Below are 19618 nucleotides of genomic sequence, written 5' to 3'. Positions count from 1 at the left end.
TGGAATTTGTTACTTGACATGGTAGTGCCCAGTACAGGATGCTGCTCCTCAAAGGCATAGCTGAGCTCCTCACTGAGATATTAGCTGTGGGCTGTGATTCTTGATGAGGTTTTGTTTGACCAAACATAATATCTGCAACTTTTACAATACTTGCTTGGTCTCCTGTTCCTTCAAAGAAAACAAAAGAAAAAAGGCTGAAGGAAAAAAAGGCAATTTGTGGGGTGTTTTTCTTCCTCTCTTTGAAAAGATTTGTGCAACATACGTAATGACAATGTTTAAGGTGTTGTATGAATTGCTTGTCACAGAATCACAGAATCACAGAATGGTAGGGGTTGGAAGGGACCTCTGTGGGTCATCTAGTCCAACCCTCCTGCCAAAGCAGGGTCACCTACAGCAGGCTGCACAGGACCTTGTCCAGGCGGGTCTTGAATATCTCCAGAGAAGGAAACTCCACAGCCTCCCTGGGCAGCCTGTTCCAGTGCTCCGTCACCCTCAGAGGGAAGAAGTTCTTCCTCACATTCAGACGGAACTTCGTGTGCCTCAGTTTGTGCCCATTGCCCCTTGTCCTGTCACTGGGCACCACTGAAAAGAGCTTGGCCTCATCCTCCTGACACCTACCCTTCAGATATTTATAAGCATTTATTAGGTCCCCTCGCAGCCTTCTCTTCTTCAGGCTGAACAAGCCCAGCTCCCTCACCCTCTCCTCGTAGGGGAGATGCTCCAGTCCCCTCATCATCCTTGTAGCCCTCCGCTGGACTCTCTCCAGTAGCTCTTCATCTTTCTTGAACTGGGGAGCCCAGAACTGGACAGAGTACTCCAGATGGGGCCTCACCAGGGCAGTGTAGATGGGAAGGAGAACCTCCCTCGTACTGCTGGCCACACTCTTCTTGATGCACCCCAGGATCCCATTGGCTTTCTTGGCAGCCAGGGCACACTGCTGGCTCATGGTTAACCTGTCGTCCACCAGGACACCCAGGTCCCTCTCCGCACAGCTGCAGTCCAGCAGGTCAGCCCCAAGCCTGTACTGATGCATGGGGTTGTTCCTCCCCAGGTGCAGGACCCTGCATTTGCCTTTGTTGAACCTCATCAGATTCCTCTCTACCCAGCTTTCCAGCCTATCCAGGTCACGCTGAATGGCAGCATAGCCTTCTGGTGTATCTACCACACCTCCCAGTTTGGTGTCATCAGCAAACTTGCTGAGGGTACATTCTAACTCTTCATCCAGGTCGTTGATGAAGAAGTTAAACAAGGCTGGGCCCAGTACTGACCCCTGAGGGACACCACTAGTTACCAGCCTCCAACTGGACTCAGCGCTGCTGATGACAACCCTCTGAGTTCTGCCATTCAGCCAGTTCTCTATCCACTTCACTGAAGTCAAGGGAAGAGAACTCTGTGTATACAAAAGAAAGTTCTGACATGACAAGCACTTTGAAAATGTGCTAGGTCTTCTGCAGCTGTTTTGCTTCCTCACATTATTCATTTAGAGCTCTTCATACAACTTTTCGTTTGTTTGTTTGACAATATTACCCAAGTAGACTGGAATGATTGACTGAAGTCAGTGGGACTGACCCAGCTGAGGTTGGGGATATGCTTATTTTGTGACAAAGAGCACGGAGGATCCTCAGTCTTGAAATCGGAAACCTCATGCCTGCCGCAAGGCAATGCTGATCAACTCAGCTCTGGGGCTGGTGCGCATTGCGTATGTTGTTAGTGTTGGCAAGCTTGGGGATCCCTTGCAATGGCACTTCATACTGCTGTAAAGGTATCACTTGCCTGCAAAGGATTGTAAATAAATAGAAAATTAATAGCATGGTTTCTCAAGATGGTTTGCTGTTTGGTTTGTAGTGATCTGTTCTCTTAAAGTGTGTTGAGTGGTGATCATTGTAGTGGGTTACATTCTTTAGATTGGATTTAGTTTTCTAAGGGCTGAGTCAAGATTACCCGCTTTGTAAGCTTTGTGCTTACAAAGGGTTGACTTTAACAAGTCCTGTTCATTGCAAAACATCTGATTTCTTTAAATAGTCTGTAGCCTGTTTTCCTGTTCCAGCCCCAATGTTTTGCCCCTTTATTGCTACTTTCAATCATTTGATCATTTCTGTTAATGAAAGCTGGAGGAAAAAACACATACATTACTAAAACCATGTCAGAATGATCTTGTGCTTTTCTTGGGGACTGACACACTGGCTGTGTCCTTCGGCTTCCTTTTTGCTGTCAACATGCTTTTGCAATACCTGCTTTTTAGAAGAAGTCAGGAGAATGAAACGCTCGTACTGTGGCCAGTGTATTTGAGCCAGAGCTTGACTCCCTGGTTGAACCCAAGCATGTCTTTGATTTATCCAGTTGCCTCATTCACATTTTGTGTCTTCAGGTGCAACACAGTTCTGGCATTTACAAAGTTCACAAGATACCTACCTTCATAGGAAGCAGGCAGGTAGAAAAAAAAGTTGTATAAATTGCATCTCAATACTAAAGAGACAGGGAACTTTGAAGTGTGCTAAACACAAAATGAAGTCTTTAATACTTGTGTTTTACATAACTTGTAATTAGTCTTTGAAAGGAACAAAGATGCTTAAATCTTTACCACTGATACTCTTCCCCCAGCTCTGTGGCTCACTGTCTCTCCTAAGAATAGAGAATTGGTTGGTGGGCTGTAGGTGTGGTTTTTTATCATGTGTAAACATTTCAACGCTTCTCGTTTTTTTTGTTTTGTTTTGGGTTTTTCTTGAGAATGACATGAAGTGAAAAAGAGAAGGCAGATAAAGAGTGGATTTTGATAGTTGCTCAGTGGTGTCTCTGGCTCAGTTAATATTTTTAAGGAATTGACCATTATGCCTAGATGATTAGATGTTATTGCCTTTGTGCATTATACTTGTGGAAGTGATAGGTAGGTAGCTTCAGAGCTGCCTGAAAGACATTATGTGAGTTTTAGCAAATATCTGGCAAATATCTTTTGGCTTGCTTATCCATTCTGATAGACTCAGCAGAATGCAGACTTCATGGTATTGTGAAATGTCCGACCTGTTTAATTACAAATTCTGAAAGTGAATGCAGATCAGAGCAAAGAAAAATCTTTTTTCAAATAACATAGTGATGTGGCTAGCCTTTATAATCAATCCCATGCCTGGTGCAACTGTATCTGATAGCATTTACCATAAGCTTCTTTTAGAAGTTTTATCTTCCACTCATTGATTTATTTCTGTGTGATCTTTTAGAGCTACAAATGATGTGTTGATGGTATTGCTCGGTACCAGTCTTTGTTTTTAATGTCAGAATTTCTGTGGGGATGCTTCAACGCTCCCTGCTTTATCTGCTTTCTGCTTCTGTAACCTGTTACAAAATTTTTTTTTTTCGGAAGTCTGAAGATACTTTCCTCACCCTTGGTATAGAGAACTCCGCTTTCCCAATCTGCACTTTGTTCTGTTGGCTGTAGCCCACCTTTATTTTTGTGTTTGGGAGAGCCAGAACTGAGGGAGCCTTTCTGGCTTAGCAAATCCAGCAGCTCCTTATTGCTCTGGGCTGTCACATCACAGGAGGCAACTGTCAACTAAAATCCAGGATGGTTAAAGTGGAACTTGTGATCTTTTTGTCCCTCCACACCTCAAACCATTTTTAACAGCCTGGGCACTGTTATCTTCCCGGTTGTCTTGTATTCTTAATGTCACTTTTGGCTTGGCTTTCATCCAAGCAGTAAACACATTCTGGTGCTGCTTTGTCTGTAGCAACAAACTTTTGATCTTTCTGCTCATTCTGTATCACTTAAATTCTCATGAAGTCCTTACACATTTTGACATAATCAATTTTCGCCTATCCTGCCTTTAATTGCTGCAGTATAACCACCATGGGTCTGTCAGACATTTTGCTACCGGAATAACCTTCCTGTTTTTTATTCCTTTTTCATCAAATCATCTGTGCAGCATCTTTTCTCTTGGCTTTTCAAGATCTACAAGGCATATTCTTCTTGTCTCAATCCTGATAAGCAGAATGAGTTAGACCACCATTTAGTTCCATCAGTGTTTCTAGTGCTCACTGCTCTGCTTTTATTCTTAGGCAAAACTGTCTGAAAAACACGTGCATAGCAATTATTCTATTTTGTGTCACTCCTCACAGTTGTTCTCTGCTGTGAAGCCTTAGAAGAACCTCCCGGTGACTGATGTGGTCAGCTTGAGTCTGTTTTTCTTCCTCCTGCTCCTGATTCTTTAGTTACTTTTACTGTAATTTCCTCTCAATTTATTTCTGTCTCCAGCTGCGGGGAGGGGAGAAAAAAAAAAACCCACAACAAACTGCAAAGCTGCTTTATTTATTATCGTGGTTTTGGCTTCATCTTTGTCCAGTTTTACAGCAATCTGAGAATTATGCTAATTTGTTTTTTGAGACCAGAAGTTTAAGCATTATGTTTGTCATATTGGTTGTATGTTCATACGTTGCTTTACAGCAGACATGTTGTGCACATGATCTTGCTTTTGAAGAAATTATTTTTATCACTATTTTGTCACTGTGTTATTGCTCAAATTTATTTTCATTCCCTACGAACAGGCTGATTTGTTGTAGCACTTGTCTGGCCACAGAGTTTCTATCACAGGGTCATGGAAGCCTCTTACTTCTCATGCCTGCCTTCTTTGCCTGTTCTGGATTCTGTATCACCTTTGTTTTGTGGCATTTCGCATATTTTTGTAGCCTGTGTGTAAGCAGAATGCATGATATAATCTAAAGCCAGAACTATGTTTATGTTTTCATGTCCAGATGTGGTTTTGACAAATAGCTAAGCTTCAGAGGATGTCTGTTTATGTACGTCCTTAGACCAATATGGTAGCTCTGGGAAGTTCTTCCTACTGTGATTCTTCTTCTAGCTGTAACTTGTGCTTACATTCCACGAATGTAGAGGTGGGGGGTTCCCTCTTTTTTTTTTTCCTTTTTTTTTTCCTTGTCTTTTTTTCCTTTTAAAATGTTTTTTCTGCTGTGTTTTGATGGGGTTTTTTTTCTGCTTTTTTTTTTATATAGTTTTGCAACAGGGCACTGGTGTACCCTATTTCTTATTATTTTCCTATAATGTGAATATTTCCTTGCTTTCTACAGTCAAGACATCGGCAGGATAGAGGTTTTCATGGAATGAGAACTTGTTTAAAAGCATCGTTTGTATTTTACCTAAGTTGGCCACAGCTCACATAAGCAGTGAAGCCCATGCATAAGTAATACTTCTTTGATTTGTCTGTGTCTTTGGTTGCTGTCAGATTGAAGATAACTGTCTCCAGGGGTGAAGTCGTCAGTCTCCCAGTAGGCAGATGGGCTAAAGCGTGTATGGGCATTAAGGTGTAGTAAGAAATTTGTTCTCTGTCTTCTCTTTTCCTGAGACAGGTATTGATCTATATGGTGTGATTTTTTTTCTCCTATTTGAACACCATGCTACTCAAATAGAAAACTCTATGGTTGTCTTTTAATTCAGGTTTGATTTAAATTACATCTTAGAATTAGAAATGTTCCTTCATCTTACCTGTCATCTGAAACGGCTTGGCTGGAGCCATTCTTGCTGTGTTTGTGGTTTTTCAGTTGTTTAATTCTTTGTTTTAGGAGGTCTCTGCTGATCCCCCAGGAACTCTCACAGCTGCTGAAGAGAGAAAGGAGAAGGTGCCAAGCCCACATCTCAGTCATCTCGTAGTTTTGACGTCTGGCAATTCGCTGTATGGTTTGGCAGAGAGAGTGGTGGCCACAGAATCCTTGTAGGTTATTTACTGTACACTGCATTTTGTGGTCACTGGAAGCTATGGATTGTTTAAGAGATTGTGATTACAAGCCAAAACCTTCTTGAGAGGTCGAAAATTCCTACTTCTCAATATGATTTTAGATATGAGTGATAGAGGTAATTTCTTAACTAAAGACAGTGGGACATCTGGTCTAACCACCTGCAAGCTCATGCAATGAAATTTTACTGCAGCTGGTCCAGTAATTTGTGACAGTACAAGGCCAAATCTAACAGGAAAAATCTTTAATTTTAAAGAGGCTAAAGGGGTATTTAACGTGTATGGTTCGTTTAAACCTTATATTAAGTACTCAAATGCTGATGGCTGAGACTCAAAACTGCTTAGTTCATATTGGTTGGGCTTGGATTGCAGTGTTCTTTGCCATGGGTAGAAGTTTACCTGCGAAAAAGAGATTATAAAGAACAAGTAATGCATAACTTACAAAGTAGTTCTTATTTGGTCAGAATAATAGTAAGAGTCAGAAATTATTTTTTTCCCACACACAAGATGACACTTAAAGATTAGAAGTTCATTTTTAAATTAATTTTAAAAATGTGTTTTCAAAGGAGTTTATTTTCTTTTGCATTGATTTATGCTTAGTTAGAAATGTGTTTCTTTGTTATGTTGTTATTAAATCCTACCCCTGAGAGAGGATTTGATCTCATATTCTATCTTTTAAAGATTCACTAGTATATAAGTAATTAGGAGCGTTTTTTTGGAATTCTGACATGGATTTATTAATATTAACATTGACTGCCCTGCTGTATGGAAATTATGGGAGTCTTGTCCACTGACTTTACTAGACTGTGGATCAGACTTTTGCAGCGTATCCCGAGTAAAGTAGAAACACGAATATTCAAGCCTTAGTCTCTTTATTCAAGCTTTTTCTTGTTTGCTATAATTTTTTAAAATTGTCGGAATTGAGAATACTCATTGATATGCTGGCATGAAACTGGTACAGTTCTTCTCAGGATTAAATTTTCCAAGGTTACGTATCATTATTGCCAAATATGTCAACTGTAGAGTAAAAGTCCTGCGGAGACATGCCAAATGCTACATTTAGTTCACAGTACATTTTCTTTGCTTTTAAAGGGTATTTCTGGCTGAGCAGTTTGAGTTTCTTCAGCCTCATCTTGATGCGGTGATGCCAGCTGCCAAGAAGCCTTTTCTTCAGCAGTTCTATTCTCAGGTCAGAATTGTGTAATTCACAGCTATTTTTTAAACAGAAAATCTGAAACTTGTACAATATGGTGCAAATACTTGTACATCTAGTAATATATTGGTCTTATTAGCCAGAAATTTACTGAACTGAATTTTACTTGTATTCTGTTTCAGACAGTGTCAACTGCCAGTGAACTACGTAAACCAGTATATTGGATTGTTGCTGCTAAAGCCATTGATTATGAACAAATGCTGCTTCTCATGGCTAATGTGAAATGGGATGTGAAGGAAATAATGTCACAACACAATATATATGTAGATGCTCTTTTAAAGGTGAATACTTTCTGGGAAACGGTGTGCTAGAGTTTATATAAACATTAAATTACTGTAATACTTCACTAAAACTGTTGAAGTAGGATGGTTAGAGCGATATGGCATCCTGACAAATGATAAGTTATTATAAGGAGGTCTTTCCAGAATTTTCATTATTATTGCCACTAGCAGATTGTTTTCAGTGCTGATTTTTTGAGTACGTGGTGGGTGAAATTGTTGACCACAGAAGTTCAGTGAGTTTCATGTCTGAATCTTGAATGGTAGATAAATGTGTAGTAAATTGAGTGACATTGAAGAAAATCCAGTGGCTTGAGATAGTGTTTTTTTTTAACAATGGCTATTTGGTGTTCCACAGAATTGTAACGATTGTCTTTGAGATGTATTGTAGGGGCTGTAGGTCAAACTAGCACTGATAATGATTGTGCTCTAATTGAAGGTGCTATATTTAGAAGTTAGCATTTGAAAAGGAAGGTCAAAGGGAAGTTATTCACCCAACTTCTCAATTGCATTCAGTTGCAGTAGTTATACAGTTGCTGTGTTTTATGGCACACAAAACCAGTTCTTGGAGAATCCCTCTCTCATCCTTTTATCTATGCCTAAGTGATATTTCTAAAGGTCTTTAGAAGAAAGTTCTGGCAGTGGTAGAATTATACTAATTCTTACAGAGAAACTGAAAATTTTATTTTAAAGATGTGTGAAGTATGTATCACAGAAAGAAGTTATGCATCTGTGTTGAATGACAGTTTTGATTACACCTTTGTACTTTGTAGCTGTTCTCTGCTTAAAAAAAAATCAATGCAAAGAAGGGAGAATCTGATACAGGATGCTGAATTTGACTGAATCTTTGTGACTACCCTTTTTTATGCTGCCATGACTTTTTGAAATCAGCTTGTACTTAGAATGTTTGGTGTCTGCAGTAGAACTTTTTCCTTTTGTGAGTGTGCAACTGCTGATGAATTTGCTTCAGGACAATCAGGGCTAATACCATTTAAAACCATTTCTGGCCTATGTTATACAGCTAATAATAGTTGCTACAGAAACTTTTAGATTACTGCTAAGCAATTAGTTCTTTGGTGAGTACGCTGGGACTCCAGGAGTGTCAGGTGTAAGCAGAATCTTTAATGTGACATCTAACTACTTTTAGCCATGTGCACAGATATGCGAAGTTCTATACTCAGTCATTGTATGTATGGAAGCAGATAAAGTGGGGAAAGAGGATTGTTCAAGACATGCATTAGCACGGAGTGTTAGGCATCTTTGTCTTCAGAAGAGTGAGCTGTATGCTGGTTAAAGCATGACATTGTGGTACCCTGTTTCCTCTTGCGAAATTCCTCTTTCAGAAAATTTGTGTTACACACCAATTATTTGGTCAGATACTAGGTTAAATTTGTTGCTGAGATTCACTTCTGATTTGATTTACTTACTGAATTTTTCATAGGGGAAAAAAGGGGGGCAGGGAGGGGAAGAGGAAAAAAACGCCTGTATGAACTCCCTTGGAATAAAAGCACTTTATTGGGCAAGTGTGGTCTTAATAGGCTGCAGTACAAACTGCTTTTGCTGGTTACACAGCATTTTGCTGGTTACACAGAGAACGCTGTTTTATTTTTAAGTCATTTGATACTTTTTTTTAAATGATAGAGGTGTTTGTCACTGGCAGCGCACTTCTATTTCACTTTAACTCACAAAATCATTGTAGCAGTAATTGCGTCCAGTTATGACTAGCTCAAATCCATTCAGGCCATTGGTGTTTCAGGCGGAAACAGGTGCCTTCCCTCAACCTGAATTGTTATGTAGCATTGCAGTATGCTCCTAAACTGTTAGATTTGGACTTTTTTCAGTGGGTGCTCTCAGCTCCTCTTAAAGCACCAGGAGACTATCTACTGCAAATGGTTGAAGAATGAAAAGTGGTTACAATATTTCTGAGCTTGTCTTTGAAAGCTGATGGGATAGAGGAATAATGAGATCATCACTGGATTTTCTTCAGTGGCTGTATGTTGACTTTAAAAAAAGTTAAAGATGAGTTTAGGGAGTGAGCCAAAGAAAATGGCATTTGAAAGATGAGCTGCCTGGTTAATTCTGAGAGGTGTCAGTTTCACAGAGAACTACACCTATGGGGAACCGAGCAGTATTTCCTTTTTTTAAAAAAATTACTGAGGTAATGTTGTGAATGATATACTAGAAAGCGGCATGCTTTCTACTTCACACATTAAGCTTGTCTCTACAGTCTGTGCCTTTTAAGCTTCCTTGCTTTGCTCTTATTTTGCAGTATTCTCTTTCATGTGCATTTCTAATGATTTGTTGTTGTTGTTGCTAGGGATGTGCAGACTATGATCCCTTTTATGCTAAAGCAGTAATGATATTTCTTGTTTCATCAGGAATTTGAAGAATTTAACAGAAGATTGAACGAGGTGTCTAAAAGAGTCCGTATTCCACTGCCAGTCTCCAACATCCTTTGGGAGCACTGCATACGCCTGGCCAATAGAACACTCGTGGAAGGGTAAGTAGTTCATGAAAGTCTTGCTTTGGGGTAAATACATCTATAATGATAAGGTCTGGTTTATGGAATTACAAGTTCTAATTTTGTAGTGCACTGGTAAGCCTTTGCAGTTTTGGACAGTGTGAAAAATAACAGGGCTGAACACAGAATCATAGAATCATTAAGGTTGGAAAAGACCTCTGAGATCATCAAGTCCAACCGTCAACCCAACACCACCATGCCTGCTAAACCATGTCCTGAAGTGCCACGTCTACACGTTTTTTGAACACCTCCAGAGATGGTGACTCCACCACTTCCCTGGGCAGCCTGTCCCAGTGCCTGACCGCTCTTTCAGTAAAGAAATTTTTCCTAATATCCAGTTTAACATGGTCCTTAGCAGTTGTTTCATGGAGTATGGTACGGCCCTAAGCCTAAAGCGGATGGTCTTGTACGGAAGTACAGCTGAAGAATGGCATTGTCTGAGTATTTTATTGAAGCATTTGAAACAACATACTTCTCTTTCAAAGAAACTTCTATATGAAAATTATCATTTCCCGACAGAGCAAAGAAGAAAGATGAAGTGTAATTGTCAGCATCTCTATGGTGATGCCATTTGTCTTTACTGGGAAGAAAGGTGGAGTTGTCAACCCTAGCAGTTATCTTAGAGTAGCCATGGAGCAGGATTTTTCCAAATTCATCAGGAGCAGAGAGATGTCTTAGTTGGATTGGTAAATAGAGGCTTAAGCACATTAGTCAGGAACTGCTACACCTTGCTCATCTCTCCCTCTTAAGCAGTGTCCCAGTCTTTTCAGAGTCAGTATTGTAGCTGCATTTGTTTTTGTGCTCTTGTGCCCTTGCTACATGTGTCTGGACTCTCATCACACCTTCTTCTGCATCATAGAATATGTGCTTGTCTTCCACTCTTTCTACATATGTTTCCATCTTTCTTTCCTGTTTATCTTTACCCTATGCGCTTCCTGCTACCTATTTTACTTCTTTCCATCCCACTCTCCTGTTGTGTGCTCTAATTTAGGACCTCAACAGCATCCTTCTTTTCTGAGTGCTAGCTGTATATTAAGAATTATCAGCTTCCACTGCTTCCATCAAGCCATCATTTTTAAACTCATGCCCGTTTCTTCTCATGCCATCCTTTTGCAGTCTCTTGAGAGATCAATTTCATCTTCAGGGAGACTAAATCCAGCCATGACCTCCCTCTGGCTTCTCAGTTCCTTTATATGACATATGACCTGTACAACTATCTTTTCTTTTTGAAATTTTGTTTTCCACTTACCATGCCTCAAATCAAAAGCAATGGAACAAAAGCATCTGTCTTTTCCTTCCCCCATCCCCCTTTCCTTTCAAGTGGATAACACAATCAGTCGCTACCGATCTCCTCTGTCTTTGCCCTTGTGCCTTCCCAGTTTTACTCATCTTTTGTGACTTCAGTGTTCACAAACCACTTAATTCTTAGCTGTGAAGATCATCAATCATATGTCTTGTTCCGTGCTGCAGTTTTGGTTCAGACTGGGGCCTTACCATGAAACTTTCACCCTTACTTTCACCTAAGCATTACACTGACTGGTCAAAGTGGACTGGGAATACCTTTCTGATATGATTTGTCCTGTGCCCTTTCTCAGAGTGTAAAGAGCAGTCATTATTATCTCCTCCCAAATATCTGCTGGTAATTTCTCTTTCTTGCCCAGTTCTTTTTTTTTTCTCCTCACGTGTCTTGTAGTTTCTTTTGCCACTGGGCAAAGGGAAGGAGGGTATTCTGAACAGCTGACTGTCTGCATACCTTCATGACTTCTTTCATCTCTGAATTCCATGAAGGTATGGAATTAAAAGCCATGAAGGAGGTGTTTCTCCTCCAGTCAGTCAGTCAACTGAAGTTGCTTTCATCAGGCGCTTCACTGAATAAAGAATCATCTCCAGTACAGTCAGCCGTATCCTTCTGTAAATTTTGCCCTTCCCTGTCTCCTAGTTCTATGTTCTCACCTGTTTCCCATCTGGCTTTGTGTAGTGCTTTGGTATGTCCTATTGAGAATCATCGTCTGGTCTTCCTCGGAGCTCCAGAGGGCTTCTGCCTTGGTGCTTTTCTCTTTTTGCCTCTGTTATTTTTGCATTCTGCAAATTCTTTCTGTGTACTAACTGTAAGGGTGCAATTTCTTCTGATTCTTAACCTGATCTTGCTGTGTATCCAGTTTCCAGCTCCATGTTTCTGCTGCCTCATTTGCATCAGGCCTAATAATTTAGAGACTGCATAGTAATTAGGATCAACTTCACCAACCAGTGGAAGACTGAGCTGGCTTTAAATTTGGTACAAAGGAAGAGTGCAAACAGCGGGACAGGATTGTCACTTGTAGCAGCAGCCTGTGGGTGAGCTGGATTAAGTCTGTTAAGACACTGTGCCCCAGACCAAAGTTTTTTTTATTCCCTGTACACAGCTGAAATTGGCACTGTTAAGGGCATTGCGGTGTCATTTCCTTTGATCTTGACAAATGCAATTTCTTATCCATTTACAAAACTGCAAAGATCATTTTCCTCATTTGTTGCCTATCACCCCACTGCAGTCCCTCCTGGTATCACCTTGCCCTAAGTTCATCTACTGTCTCTTCTTCTCTGAGCTCAAACCTGTCACCAGTTTTCTGTCAATGTACTCTCATTAAAACTTGAACTTCTCACAGAGATTACCGAGTGCTGCCACCCTTTATCCTCTGGTTAGTGTGGGTGGTCTTGAACAAACAGCTTTGTGCCTGTCTCTGATGCTGCCACTGTTGGTTCAGCAAGCTCCGGGTGACCATTCCTAAAGCTGCTGCATTATCTTCCATACTTCGGTGGTCATGATCACTTGACTAAAGCCACTCTCTGGTGTGCTGATCAGCTGTTTTGGTTTGGCCTGGACAAATGCCAGGTGCCCACCAAAACTGCTCCATCACTCCCCCTCCCCAGCTGGACAGGGGAGAAAAAATGTGACGAAAGGCTCTTGGGTCGAGCTAAGGACAGGGAGAGATCACTCACTAATTACTGTCACGGACAAAACAGACTGAACTTGGGGAGAAAAGGAAAGTTTAATTTATCACCAATCAAATCAGAGTAGGATAATGAGAAATAGAACTAGATCTTAAAACACCTTCCCCCCATCCCTCCCTTCTTCCGGGGCTCAACTTCACTCCCATTTCTCTACCTCCTCCCCCTGAGCAGCACAGGGGGATGGGGAATGGGGGTTGTGGTCAGTTCATCACACATTGTCTCTGCTGCTCCTTCCTCCTCAGGGGGAGGACTCCTCACACTCTGCCCCTGCTCCACCGTGAGGTCCTTCTCACAGGAGACAGTTCTCCACAAACTTCTCCAGTGTGAGTCCTTCCTACGGGCTGCAGCTCTTCACGAACTGCCCAGCGTGGGTCCTTCCCATGGGGTGCAGTCCTTCAGGAACAGGCTGCTCCAGCGTGGGTTCCCCATGGGGTCACAAGCCCTGCCAGCAAACCTGCTCTGGTGTGGGCTCCTCTCTCCATGGGTCTGCAGGTCCTGCCAGGAGCCTGCTCTAGTGTGGGCTCCCCACGGGGTTGCAGCCTCCTTCAGGCATCCACCTGCTGTGGCGTGGGCTCTCTTCCACAGGCTGCAGGTGGATATCTGCTCCACCGTGGACCTCCCTGGGCTGCAGGGGGACAGCCTGCCTCACCATGGTCTTCATCACGAGCTGCAAGGGAAGACTCTCTGTTCCGGCATCTCGAGCACCTCCTCCCCCTCCTTCTTCACTGACCTTGGTGTCTGCAGAGTTGTTTCTTTCACATCGTCTCACTCCTCTGTCTCGACTGCTGCTTCACTGCGGGTTTTTTTCCCCTTCTTAAATATGTTATCCCAGAGGCGTTACCACCATCGCTGATTGGCTTGGCCTTGGCCAGCGGCGGGTCCATCTTCGAGCCGGCTGGCACTGGCTTTATCAGATACGGGGGAAGCTTCTTGCAGCCTCTCACAGAAGCCACCCCTATAGGCCCCTGCTACCAAAATCTTGCCACACAAACCCATAACACTGTTGATTCAGCAAGCTCCTGGTGACCGTTCCTAAAACTGCTGCATTATCTTCCAGACTTCAGCAGTCATGATCACTTGACTGAAGCCACTCTGTAGTGTGCCAATCAACATTGATTTAATTTCTTTTAACCCACTTCTAGTAAGTTGCTTAATGTAGGATTTTTAGTGGCTTTTGGAGCAGCATTGTTTTTTAAGCAACGCTGGCTACAGTGAGGTTCTGTCCTGTGAGTGGAGCTAAAACACGTTGCACTAATGCAAATAAAACTCTGCATTAGACACCCTAGCAGGAGTTCTTGTCTGCTTTTAACTTAAAACCATAATAATGTTCCTTCTCAAGGTTCAAAAGACTAAGTAAACAACTTTGAGAAGTAAGATTTGTTTTTATTTCCTTCTATTTTTTACTTTCCACTGTGTTTCTCTTTTCAGTTATGCCAATGTAAAGAAGTGCAGTAATGAAGGACGTGCCTTGATGCAACTGGACTTTCAACAATTCTTAATGAAACTGGAAAAGTTAACAGACATTAGGCCTATTCCAGATAAAGAATTTGTGGAGACCTACATTAAAGCATACTACCTAACAGAAAATGACATGGAACGCTGGATAAAAGAACATAGGGTAAGAGTTAAATTTTTTTAATTCTTTTACTGTCTGTTGGGAAGTTTCACCACGGTGATAGAATTATGCTAACAACTCTAAATGATCAGTGCTTCTGTGTTAAAAATGAATATATGCATATATGTGTACATATTCATTTATTATAATAAAATACATATACTGGGAAGCAATATAAATATAATTGTGTGTGTGCACATATATGTTCATTTTATTTATTATCATATGAAGTTAATATGTGTTTGTGCTGATTCAACATCTGAGGACTGGGAAGGATGTATAAGCCAGTCACCTCTACCTACTGTATCCAAAAATGTAGAGCACTAGAGCGAAGTGAAATTGAAAACATTTGTGTGCAGTTCGGAATATGCCAAAGTGCACAACTTTATTGTTGAGAAGTATGATTTGAAATCATGCCATGAAGTTGAACTTTGCCTTTATTTGCTTTAACTCATGTAAGGCACAATGGACAACAGTCATTGCTTTTCCTTCCTTCGTTTTATGATACTGAATCAGGATCAGCATGGATCTCTGAGCTGTCTTCATTTGTGTTTTGAAAGCATTTAGCATGCTTTCATGGTAGCATAACCTAACAATTACAACAGGACTACATAAGGAATAGTCACATGCTATGGGAGCTGCCCATTGTTAAAGTGAAAAGTCTTTGAAAATGGAGAGTTTTGAAATCTGTATTTTGAGATTACTTTAAATCCCACTAGAAATGGGTGAAAGAAGTAAGTTTTTAATATAATTTTCCTTGTTATACCTGGAGCCACAGGAGAGATTGTGAGCCGTTGTTTGGTGACCTACATGGAAAAGCTCTTGTTTAACCCTGCTGGTGGAAGCTATATTTTGGATAGTGTTAAGTATAAAGGTAGTACTGGCAAATGTGGTGTTCTGACAGGTGTTAAGAATTCTTGTCTTAACATTTTTGCTGTTTTTTTCTTCCTTTATCGTGTACTGGTATTAACATTGTTTGGAGACCCTGTAGACAGAAGTATTTAGAAGCTTACTGGAAATGAGAAGTCAAAATAAAAAAGGTCGACTTTTGTCAACATTTGTCTAGAAAAATGTTTTTGTGTTAAAAGCTTATCCCATTTGCATATGTATTTCCCACCACACCTCCCAAAGAATGGAAAATACATTAAAAATTGATTTAGATACGTGTTCACATTTAGATACGTATTCACAGAATTAATTTCTGTGAACTCTGTCCAGCACTACACAAGTCGTAAGCATTTTCCATTATAGTCTGCCATGTAGCAAAATACAGTTTTGTCTTCTGCCTCAACTGTGAGAAATATCCAGACCTGACTTAACTGCCACTTTAAATCTGCCTTGTTTACTGACTGCTTCTGTCGGTTGAAAAGTCCACAGTGTGTATGTCTGCATTTTTAAATTTTCTGTCTTTGTCCAGTGTTTTATTCTGTCATAACATCATCTGCTTTTATTTGCCAGGAATATTCCACTAAGCAGTTGGCCAACCTGGTGAATGTTTGTCTGGGGTCCCACATCAACAAAAAGGCAAGACAGAAGCTGCTAGCTGCTATTGACGACATAGACAGGCCTAAAAGATAACTGGAGAAAGCTACTTTCCTTGTGACTTGCACCTTTTTCTGTTCATGTGAAGCACGCAGACAAATCTCTCGTGAACTAATGACAACATTCTCTTAAAAAAACATTGTGCATGACTTTTCTTACCAGCATTGGAGACACTCTGAAGTGGCGTAATGTTCTAAAATATGACTTTTCCAATCTGTAGAATTCTTTTCTGTTGTATTTCTTCCTTTTTTTGTTTTGTTTTTGTTACTTGCCCTTAGTTAAGGGCCCCTGTTTGTGTATCATTGGTGAGCTGTATATTTTGCAAAACTGTATACTGTAAGTAAAATCAAAATCAGAGAAAAACACATTGGCTTAATATATAGTTGATACTCTTTTTTAACAAAAGGGTGGGCTACTTGAAAATATGATTCCTTTCCTCCCTGCTTTCACCCTCAGAACATGTGCTTTATTATGGACCAGTGTAAAATGAAAGGAAATGTACAATATTTGGTTGATGTAACTTGCATGTGGATTAAGAGTGCAGATCAGCTAAATACTCTCACGTTAAAGCCTCCTATCTTCATATGTATTTAAACGTATCTGTTTATTTCAGAATTAATTTAGTCATATCAAAATGATTGACTTCAGATTAATAGAAGGTAATAAATGCTGTACACTAATATGATTTCTTTGTGAGACTATTTTTTCCGAATTCAACAATGCAAAATGTCATTTACAGTAGAAATTAGAACTGTTCCTTTCATATCACTTCTCCTTTGACCCTCTGCCAGTCTTTCCTGTTCTGAAGCAAGAATGCTGGGGAATAGGAATAATGGTTTTTTGGCTGAAGTTTTGGATTGATGCTAAGATAATATTACAATTTCCTGCTCCGCTATAGACACCTGGGAGTTCCTGAGCAAAGCAAAATTGCCTGGCTGCATATTTGTCCTAGAAATCTCTTTGTCAGAGCATCAGTGACCCCACTGAAGTTTTCAGGTTTACGTTTGGTTTTCAGTATCTAAAGTTTTAGATTGGTTTTTTTAAATGACATAATAAACTTTTTGCAGTACTCTCTCACATAAGCTACAATCCAGTAATGTATTCAGCGTGGTAAGCTCACAGTTTCGGGTTCAAACTTGCCATTGTACTTTTAATTCAAACATGAGAGAATCAGGACCTACTGAATGACCTAGTGACAGAAAATTGCCCCGTGGAATCATTATAATTGTTCTTTTCTGTAGCTTAATTTCCTCTTCAGAAGTGGACTCAGCATCATTCTACGAGTTCAGTGAAAGCCTGTATACAGTTTTAGAAGAATGATAGAATTTGTATTTTAAATACTGGCTGTGTAGTATTCAGCTCCCTTGTTCATATGTATTTTAAAGGAAATAAGATTTAAAACAAAAGTTAACTCCATTCTTTATTGACCATGCTGTCATGCTGAGATCTGTTTAAAACTTGTTTAGCAGTGTGTCAATGTATATGTTCAAGCTGAATCACTTTTACCCTCATAAAAAAGGTGGTTCAAAAAAAGAGAAGTGTAGTTCATTTTGAGAGTGTGGACTTCTGCGTCAGTGTATCTGCCCTGAAGTCAGATCCTGTACAAGAACTCTTGGAAGAAATAGAAACGTGTTGGAGATGATTAGTGTAAAATCTGTTTCAGTTTTTCCTCTCATGGATGAAATAAGAAATTTAAATATCTTTACCGGAGCTTTGGTGAGCTGAACACGTGTTTCATTTCTCCTGAACTATTTAAGTTGCTCTAATTTGATTGCTTACCAAAAGGTAGGAGTATAAACACTGGTTGGAATATAGGGTCAAGGAAGGAGGTGAGGAATTGCATGAATCAGAGTCAGGAGTTATTTTTTGTAGTGTATTTTTAGTTTGACTTGTTATTTTTAAGTAAGCCCCCAAATAAAAGAATGTGTAAGATGCAGTGTTAAACCTGTGCAACAGCTGTTTGATCTTCATCCATATATGCCCCAGAAATTATTATATTTTCCAGAGGAGCCTCCTGTCGCTGCCCGGGATTGGTGCTAAGGGAGAAGCTACACAGCTTAATGGCCTACATATGCTCTCAGTTACACGATTTAACTTTCAGGTTTCCCTGTGTGGAGTCAGGAATTGGACTTGATGATCCACATCAGTCCCTTCCGACCGGTGATATTCTGTATTACTTGATCCTGAATGACTAATGAAGCCAAGTTTTGGCTGAATGTTGAATTATTAGTGTACTAAGTAGTTTGTATCCTCTGGTACGAGAATTCTTTAGAAACCATTGATTTTTGAGCATCTCTGTACATCTTCATTCTCCTATGGAATAAGAAACATACTGCTTTTTCTGCAGTGGAGAGTATGGCTTAAATATCTGTGATGTTTTAGAGAGGAGTGTTGTGGAATACTCTGATAATAGAAGATGTTTTCCTTCAGTCTCCAAGCAGAAAGACCAGCACTGTGGAGGTGGGCGATGCATCTGTCAGTCCTTCTGTAGCCTAATGCAGAACATAAATCCTGTTCCCCAGACAATGAGTACTCTGACATTCGCCAAACTCAGCTGGAGCAGAGATGACCAGTTTTCAAGTCTCTGGTTAGGCAAAGCCTGTTCCTACCCTGATGAGCATACGACTGGCTTTTCTGTGGTCAGCTCTCAGTTGCAGCTAACGGTGATGCTGTGCCCTGAAGAAGCCAGGTAGTGGCCAAAAAATAAGGGGAAGCCAACTGATCGGTTGCTGTGACCCTGGTGTAAGATTCAAGTTCTTGCTGTGGTGTAGGTTTAATTATTCAAACTAGAATGGCGTTGATGGGAAAGACCGTCTTGGATCATCAGTGCTGCTTCAGCTGATGGGATACCGCACAGTGCAGCCCCCGGAGGTGTAAATTTAAGTGTCTGATCTGGGCAGGGCCTTGAATGCTCCAGGATTTCAGATTTCCAGGTAACTGACTGTTCTGGGGTCCCTTGTTCCTGTGTGGGAGAGAGTCTTCCCACGTGTCACATAAAAGCTTGGCTTGCTTCTGATCTGCAATGGGAAAAGCTAGTGCTTGGCCAGACCTTGGCAAATCCTGGATGTGGGGTGTAGGTTATAGCTTGTGAATACTGCTGAAGAAACAGTTGTACTTCTTTATCCCTGCTCCCTTAGGGCAGCAAAAGGGACAAGTGATCAGTGGCTGTCTCAAAGCTAACTGGGAAAGGTTTGCACCCCTTTTCATTTTTCACAGACGTGAATGACAAAGGCATGTCTTGTGATATGGAAGATGGAGCTTGTTTGATGCAAAGCTGTGCATATGGGTTGTGCTCTTCACTTGTCCTGCCATGGAACACAGAAAATTATAGATCTCCCTCTTTTTTCCTGTGCAAGTGATGTATTTGGGGTCTTTCCCCTTTGAGACCTTGCTTATGGATAACGTTTATGAAATTTCTGTATTGCAAGCTGTACTATGGTAACTTGAACTTTGACTAAAGCCAGTGTTTTAAAAAAACCCAATGAAACCACCAACAAAAAACCCCTCCACCTTGATAAAATTGATAAATAGTGCTGTCTCTTACCAAAATCCTCAAAAGGCCAAATGTTAGCAGGCACCTGCTAAATTATAAAGGATGCAAACAGAGATGGACCAAAAAAAAGCTGATTTATTGTGTGTGGGTGATGGTATCTGTTTTATTTATAACCACTGCCTGAAACAGCATAGCGTAAAGACTAAGCATTGCACCAGACACCAGGATTACGG

The 19618-nt window shown here is 40.6% G+C and overlaps 1 protein-coding gene across 1 annotated transcript in view; it reads left to right on the top strand.

Annotated features, from left to right (window-relative positions):
* Positions 1 to 16577, top strand: part of VPS50 (VPS50 subunit of EARP/GARPII complex) — a 96971-nt gene extending 80394 nt beyond the window's left edge. The window contains exons 23-28 of the mRNA XM_075419332.1: positions 5566 to 5714; positions 6828 to 6924; positions 7071 to 7229; positions 9605 to 9726; positions 14164 to 14353; positions 15809 to 16577. Coding sequence (XP_075275447.1) covers positions 5566 to 5714; positions 6828 to 6924; positions 7071 to 7229; positions 9605 to 9726; positions 14164 to 14353; positions 15809 to 15928 — 837 coding nt within the window. The 3' untranslated portion in view covers positions 15929 to 16577. The remainder of the gene's footprint in view (positions 1 to 5565; positions 5715 to 6827; positions 6925 to 7070; positions 7230 to 9604; positions 9727 to 14163; positions 14354 to 15808) is intronic.
* Positions 16578 to 19618: the final 3041 nt, after the last annotated feature.

Source organism: Opisthocomus hoazin, chromosome 4 (assembly GCF_030867145.1).
Source record: "Opisthocomus hoazin isolate bOpiHoa1 chromosome 4, bOpiHoa1.hap1, whole genome shotgun sequence".
Classification (NCBI taxonomy): domain Eukaryota; kingdom Metazoa; phylum Chordata; class Aves; order Opisthocomiformes; family Opisthocomidae; genus Opisthocomus; species Opisthocomus hoazin.
Note: the sequence above shows the minus strand (reverse complement) of the source record. Positions and strands in the feature narration are given on the sequence as shown.